The sequence below is a fragment of the Thalia democratica genome, chromosome 9 (assembly GCF_965202585.1).
Source record: "Thalia democratica chromosome 9, ktThaDemo2.hap1.1, whole genome shotgun sequence".
NCBI lineage: Eukaryota > Metazoa > Chordata > Thaliacea > Salpida > Salpidae > Thalia > Thalia democratica.
In genome coordinates this window covers 37759534-37767485 of record NC_139173.1, presented here as the reverse complement: position 1 = coordinate 37767485, position 7952 = coordinate 37759534, and the positions used below count along the sequence as shown (strand labels likewise).

Below are 7952 nucleotides of genomic sequence, written 5' to 3'. Positions count from 1 at the left end.
TGCAAGTGAAAATTTAAATAATTTAAAGTTAGCAAATTATTTAGAAATTTATACAGCTTATTGATTTCACTTACTGTTGTTATATTAAATATGTCGAACACACAACTAATATGTTTTAGGAAAATAAAATATGAAAAACAGCAAAAATTGACAAATAGTGTCTTAAAAGACAAAGGATTTATTTTGACTAAGCGAAAAACTTTGATAAATACTTAGTGCTAGTTTTAGTTTTACTTTTTTAAATTTTTATTTTAATTTTCTCATGCTAGACTCAATAACTTTTTTATAACAACTAACAAGCATATTTTTCGACGCCAACATTAAACAGACCAAACACTGTGGAAAAACTGAAAATACTTGTACTTTCAATACTACTTGTGTGGATTAAATTACCCTAAATTGAAGTCACAAATACAAGTTTCTATTCTGGGGATTTTATGCACGAGTGAACATATCTGTATCACTTTGTTTTCATTAGTTTGTAATAAAATAAAATAAATGTATGTATGCTAACGAGACTGAGTCTATTTATATTATCTCTGAAAATAAGTATTTTTAATAAATTAAAAATAACTAATTTCTGAGCTTAAAAAATCTATATTTGTAATGTACTTTTAAATTTAAGTATAAAAAAACAATTTATTTTTTTAAAACAACGTAATTCTTTTTTTTTACAATTTAACAAAATATAAAGGTGCATTTTTAAGTTTTTTTTTGTTCAAATCCCTTTTACCATTAATTATGATGAATTGTGAGATTCTTTTGAGTCACTTAATTACCATAAAAAAATTTACAAGTTTATCTAAATTAAAGCTACTAGCTTTATTACACTTGAACTTTGAATTTTTATAATAACCTTCAAAATTCCTTAGATCAACTAAATAACTTAAAGTTCGCTTTTATAATATCTAAAAATTTTGCATTTATCATAAAAATTAATTTTAAATTACGCTTATTTTTAGCTTAAGTGTTTAATTTAAGATTCTAATACCAATTTATGTATGACTCATACCCTTAAATATCCTTACTAAGCTGACTTAAAAGATTATATCTGGCTGATAAAAGCCAACAATCTTGTTAAAGTGTCTTCAAGAACTTGAGAAGATTATAGTTTGTGTTACAGCTGTTAGATTTTTGTCTTATTTTAGACTTTTAGCTAAATCTATAGGCTAAATACACAAACTGTTATAAGATATTTTTCTTATTTTCTATTTCTGTAAATTATTATTATTGTATTGAAAACTATCAAAAACGTAGAAAATCGAACCTTAAAAAACTGATTTTATAAAATATTTAGTAAGTTTCACTTTTATGTTTACTGTGACGTATCAATTTCTATTAGAAACTTCAAAAAAAATTATTTTCTACAAAACTCTTTGTGAAAAAAATATTAGCATCTGTGAGAAATTAGTTTTCCACTTTAATCAATTAGTTTAACAACACTGACTAAAACTTTCTTTGTTGTTATTAAAGCTTTCACATTTTTGCAAACTTTTGTAACTATCTGGCTGGTATAAAAGAAAAGTAACAAAAAAATATTCTTTAAAGTTTTTACTAAAAAAGAAACATGGCAATAAGTATGTAAAATTTTCAATGTAAACAGTTTAAGCAAAAATTTATTGTACCGCAAAACGTAAATACCTAATATTAAAAAGAAAAGTATTTTTTTAAGCCTTTAAAACATTTAAAAAACTGTAAAGTATATCAAATTATTAAACAAAAGTAATTCTTGTTTTTGCTACCTATACCCAAGTACCAAGGGAAAGGGAATTTAAAAAGTAATTTCACCTAGATTCAATACAAAAGTAATACTAATAACAATTGCTGTTTAGCTCATTAAAAAGTTCAATTTAAAATATAATTTTTTGGTTTTTACGATTTTTAATTACATATTTTTCATATATAAAAGTGCCAATAAGTTTGTATATGAATTTTATTATTGTCTATATACTTTTAAAAGAACTTATAATAAAAAGTTTTAATTTAATCATTTGCATTTAGCTCAAGCTACTTATGACTCACACTTTCAAATATCCATGTTTATTTTACAAAGACTAGCACTCAATTGGTTATAACTAGTGCAATTATTTTACTTTTGAAGAGCTTTTTTCCGGTGCATAACTTACTAAAAATATATAACAGAACACATTTCATTTTAAATTTATTTAAGTACTTTCAAATAGGCCTCGTCAGAAATTGTTTCCTATTGAATTTGAATGAATACAAATTGAAATAAAATTATACTGAAGTTTAAAGTTTTAAGATATAAAATGACGTAATAATCAAAAGTTAAAATTAAGTAAGTGCTAATGTTAAACAAATTTGGTATACTAATAAAACTCGGTAGAACTAAAACAATCTAAATAAAAAAGCGAAAAAATTTTAAATTAAAACTATGCTTAAAAATAAAGTTAAACAAGAAACTAATTACGTTAAAATTACTAATATAAGGATTTAAAAAGTCTAGTTTGGTAAACAAACTTTTTCTGCTTGCATAAACTGGGCTTTAAAGATTGAATACATAAAGCTTCCAGAATATGCAATTGGAAAGAGTTCTCCGCTCTCACTAAGACTGAAAAATTGTCCTTTTTATAATTTTTAACACACTCAGGATTGTCCAACAAATGCTGCCCAATCGCCGAGAAGTATTTTTTAGTTGGTTTCTCAGAACGGCCATCAAACCACTTTTTCAAAACTTTCGGAACATGTTGATCGATTCTTACATGAAACCTTTGAGATGTTTTTCCCACGTAGTCACTACCACAGTGACAACTAAATTTATAGATGATGTTACTTTTTTCATGGGTGGGAGAAACATCTTTGTAAATTCCACTCAGAGGTCGATCAGTATACAAAACTGTTCTTAAATGAACAGAGCTGAAAACTTGGCTTATTTCCTCAGAAATTTTCTTAGAAAACCTCTCAGAAATATTTCCAAGGTAAGGAAGTTTTAAGTATACTGGACACTTCTGAGGGCCAATCATTTTTAAAGCTGTTGAACTTCTAGCTCTTGTTATAACTTTCGAAACTAAGTTACCTGGATAACCAAGCGAAAGGAAAGTGTTTTGAAGTGTTTTCAACTCGCCTTCAAGAAAGCAAGGAGAACAAAGTCTGGTGAAACGCTTCACCATACCCGTTAAAACTCCTAACTTCTGCTTGACTGGACCAAAAGATGCCCACGGAACATATAATGCTTCTGAATTTAATTTACGATGAATTTTTGTTAAAAGTTCCCCCTCAACTGATCGTTGGACACAAACATCTAAAAAGTTTAACGAGTTGTTGTGTTCTTCTTCTTTTGTAAAACTGAGATTTTTGTGAAGATTATTAAGATCATTAAGAAAACTGGAGCTCTCTTGTCTATTTTCAAACATAACAAAAGTGTCATCTACGTATCGAAGATACATGAGAGGACTTTTACAGTTCAAAAATAACTTACTTTCTAGGTAACCAACAAAAATATTAGCCAAGATAGGACCTAAAGGTGAACCCATTGCAACCCCATCTATTTGTTTATACATTTTACCATCAAAACTAAACTCAACACCTAACACAGCCATGTGTAACATTTCTTTGCACACAAACTCCGGCATCTGAGGGTGTTTTAAATCGGAATGATACAATACCTTTAAGCAAATTTCAATAACCTCCACTACTGGAATATTAGTGAACAAGCTTTTGATATCATATGAAATCATATAGCTACTTTTGACTTTGGAACGAGGAATTAGACTAATTTTTTCTATAAATTGGAAAGAATCTTTAAGAGAGTAATTAGAAAATTTGTGTAAAACTGGTGCAAGTGTTTTTACTAAGAATTTTGCCAAATCATTTTGTGGCGAACCTATCATTGATAAAATTGGCCTTAAAGGGCAATCATTTTTATGAACTTTAGGAAGACCATACAGTTTCGGACGTTGTGAGCCTACCGGTCTGATTGAATTATACGTAATTTCACTAATGAATTTATTTTTGTACGTTAGGTTGGTACAAAAATAAATTCATTAGTGAAATTACGTATAATTCAATCAGACCGGTAGGCTCACAACGTCCGAAACTGTATGGTCTTCCTAAAGTTCATAAAAATGATTGCCCTTTAAGGCCAATTTTATCAATGATAGGTTCGCCACAAAATGATTTGGCAAAATTCTTAGTAAAAACACTTGCACCAGTTTTACACAAATTTTCTAATTACTCTCTTAAAGATTCTTTCCAATTTATAGAAAAAATTAGTCTAATTCCTCGTTCCAAAGTCAAAAGTAGCTATATGATTTCATATGATATCAAAAGCTTGTTCACTAATATTCCAGTAGTGGAGGTTATTGAAATTTGCTTAAAGGTATTGTATCATTCCGATTTAAAACACCCTCAGATGCCGGAGTTTGTGTGCAAAGAAATGTTACACATGGCTGTGTTAGGTGTTGAGTTTAGTTTTGATGGTAAAATGTATAAACAAATAGATGGGGTTGCAATGGGTTCACCTTTAGGTCCTATCTTGGCTAATATTTTTGTTGGTTACCTAGAAAGTAAGTTATTTTTGAACTGTAAAAGTCCTCTCATGTATCTTCGATACGTAGATGACACTTTTGTTATGTTTGAAAATAGACAAGAGAGCTCCAGTTTTCTTAATGATCTTAATAATCTTCACAAAAATCTCAGTTTTACAAAAGAAGAAGAACACAACAACTCGTTAAACTTTTTAGATGTTTGTGTCCAACGATCAGTTGAGGGGGAACTTTTAACAAAAATTCATCGTAAATTAAATTCAGAAGCATTATATGTTCCGTGGGCATCTTTTGGTCCAGTCAAGCAGAAGTTAGGAGTTTTAACGGGTATGGTGAAGCGTTTCACCAGACTTTGTTCTCCTTGCTTTCTTGAAGGCGAGTTGAAAACACTTCAAAACACTTTCCTTTCGCTTGGTTATCCAGGTAACTTAGTTTCGAAAGTTATAACAAGAGCTAGAAGTTCAACAGCTTTAAAAATGATTGGCCCTCAGAAGTGTCCAGTATACTTAAAACTTCCTTACCTTGGAAATATTTCTGAGAGGTTTTCTAAGAAAATTTCTGAGGAAATAAGCCAAGTTTTCAGCTCTGTTCATTTAAGAACAGTTTTGTATACTGATCGACCTCTGAGTGGAATTTACAAAGATGTTTCTCCCACCCATGAAAAAAGTAACATCATCTATAAATTTAGTTGTCACTGTGGTAGTGACTACGTGGGAAAAACATCTCAAAGGTTTCATGTAAGAATCGATCAACATGTTCCGAAAGTTTTGAAAAAGTGGTTTGATGGCCGTTCTGAGAAACCAACTAAAAAATACTTCTCGGCGATTGGGCAGCATTCGTTGGACAATCCTGAGTGTGTTAAAAATTATAAAAAGGACAATTTTTCAGTCTTAGTGAGAGCGGAGAACTCTTTCCAATTGCATATTCTGGAAGCTTTATGTATTCAATCTTTAAAGCCCAGTTTATGCAAGCAGAAAAAGTTTGTTTACCAAACTAGACTTTTTAAATCCTTATATTAGTAATTTTAACGTAATTAGTTTCTTGTTTAACTTTATTTTTAAGCATAGTTTTAATTTAAAATTTTTTCGCTTTTTTATTTAGATTGTTTTAGTTCTACCGAGTTTTATTAGTATACCAAATTTGTTTAACATTAGCACTTACTTAATTTTAACTTTTGATTATTACGTCATTTTATATCTTAAAACTTTAAACTTCAGTATAATTTTATTTCAATTTGTATTCATTCAAATTCAATAGGAAACAATTTCTGACGAGGCCTATTTGAAAGTACTTAAATAAATTTAAAATGAAATGTGTTCTGTTATATATTTTACTTTTAGAAAGTTCAAATGTGTCAAGAAAACACTTTAGTTTTTTATCTAATTAATGTTTAGCAAAATGTTGTTTTTTCATTAATTTGATAGAGTAAACGCTTTAGTGTTTAAAAATTTTAAATTGACAATATATTTTAAATACCAGTAAAACAATAAAATAAAGCATAAAACTTTGATGAGTTTATGATTTAAAGCTCAAAGTCTTTAAAATTAACTAAATCTAAAACATAATTTACAGTTAGTGTATAACAATACTTTTTATCTTTTCTTCGTGTTGCAACATTTTACTTCACTTGATGTCAAAATACTTTCTTGAATTGAAATAACTTTTAGCTTTTGGTAATCATCTGTCTAAATATAAATACTTATAAGCTTATTAATAATTGGTGAACTAAATTAATACAGTTTTGATAGCTACGTTATGTTTTTAATATAGACTACAGCAAGTAAGTTAAGCAGGTGTTAAGTGATCATATACGATTAATAAACTGTAAACAAGGTACTGTATTAAGCGTTTAGTAGTTAATAGTATTGCTACTTTGTATAACTTAAATGACATGGTAGTTTAAAAACTTTTTTTTTTGATGTAAGAAATCCTAAACTTTTTTCGAACAGTTATCGAATTTAAATATGAAAACTTATTCTTATTATATTATTTCTTATACTTCTTATTTTTATTTGTCTTAGGTTAGGTAGATTGATGTTTTACTGTATAAGTTTTGTAAACAAAACTGAAGTTTATTTGAAACTTTTTTATTGATTTTCAGTAGAAATACAACCAAAAAATTTAGAACTCAAACAAAAAGTATTTTGTTCAGTAGTACTTTAAGTATAACTTCCAAATAATCTACTAAAAAAATGTAATTCATCATTTTAATGACCAATAAATCAGTATAAGAAGTCCAAAGTTTATTTGATCTACTTTTTTGGAGCAAACATAAAAGTTTGAACTCTATAAGTTAATATTTTACCAAAACCGCTTTCTTTTTGATTGTTTACTTTCGTTAAAATTTGTTAACTTAACTACCAGCTGTAACTTTCGATTATATTTTATTCAAAAAAACCTTAAGTTAGCTACTTTGATTCTTTTCTAATAAAATAAGTATCATACAAATTCCAAAACATACTTTTCAAAGATAAATTTTGTTATTAAACTATGTAGGGATTTTATACATTTTTGTTAGTAAATGAACTATAGATCGTTTTTAAGTTCACTATGTTTAGTAGTGTCCCATGTTCTGTTAGGGGGCGGGGCACAAGAAGGGTCCATGCTACAATATTTAACTGTATCAGTTGGGTAGTGTCGTCAAAAATGCTTTAACTTAATTTATGTATGTTTGCCGTTTAAAAGGGTTTTAAACTTATGTACTAATTAATAATTAAAAACTTACTGAATAAAGAAAAGTTACAAACCAACAAAATATAACTTATGTAACAATGTCTTACTGTTATGTTTGTTAATCTTTTTTTTTTTTTTTTAATCCTTTTTTAATAAAGTTTTGCCCTTGTATTTTCGTATATGAGCTACTTAGGGAAAAGCTATTTTGAAAATATTGTCTTATTAGTAAATTTAAAAAGAGTACTGTTAGGATATCTAAAACTTTGAAACTGACCTAATACAATATTTAAAACAAGATAGCAACAGTTTACAGGCAAAATGACCACCCAAAAAATATAATCAATAAGTTTTGATAAGAAACAAAACATCTCAGTTATCTCACAAAAACTCTTTAAAACAAGATTATTGTAAAGCTTTGTTAATGTTGGGTGAGAAAGATTAAAAAAAAAATGATCTAAAAAAAATTTATTTAAAAATTTATCTTTTATATCTAAAGCCCTTAGTCAGTTGTATAAGCAACTGTAATTGAATTCTTTTGAGTAATTTTCTTTAGTTGACACAAACTTGTGTCATTAAACAAGATTGTATCAATATTTTATCCTGTTAACTAAAAGCCACTATAATTTTTCAAATGGGTTATGACAAAATTGTGTGATTTATCATTTTTAGATAACCCATTAAAAACATTTATAAATACGTAAATACGTTCATAACTTTGAATAATTCAATATCTTGAGTTAAAAAGAATAAAAGTAATAATTTTTTAATAATTTA

The 7952-nt window shown here is 27.5% G+C and overlaps 2 protein-coding genes across 2 annotated transcripts; one reads left to right on the top strand and one right to left on the bottom strand.

The window, feature by feature from the left end:
* Positions 1-2189: 2189 nt before the first annotated feature.
* On the bottom strand, positions 2190-3698 carry LOC145845244 (uncharacterized). The gene is made up of 2 exons (XM_082952668.1): positions 3038-3698; positions 2190-2203 (listed from the first exon to the last, which is right to left on the bottom strand). The coding sequence occupies exons 1-2, from the start codon at positions 3696-3698 to the stop codon at positions 2190-2192; spliced, it is 675 nt and encodes a 224-aa protein (XP_082808794.1).
* A 569-nt stretch (positions 3699-4267) lies between these two features.
* LOC145845243 (uncharacterized) lies at positions 4268-5776 on the top strand. Its single transcript, XM_082952666.1, has 2 exons — positions 4268-4928; positions 5763-5776. Exons 1-2 carry the CDS (start codon positions 4268-4270, stop codon positions 5774-5776), a joined length of 675 nt encoding a protein of 224 aa, XP_082808792.1.
* The last annotated feature ends 2176 nt before the right edge of the window (positions 5777-7952 follow it).

Bases quoted from the DNA above. Each gene is read 5' to 3' on its own strand.
- LOC145845244 (XM_082952668.1), bottom strand. From the start codon at position 3,698: ATGATTTCATATGATATCAAAAGCTTGTTCACTAATATTCCAGTAGTG.
- LOC145845243 (XM_082952666.1), top strand. From the start codon at position 4,268: ATGATTTCATATGATATCAAAAGCTTGTTCACTAATATTCCAGTAGTG.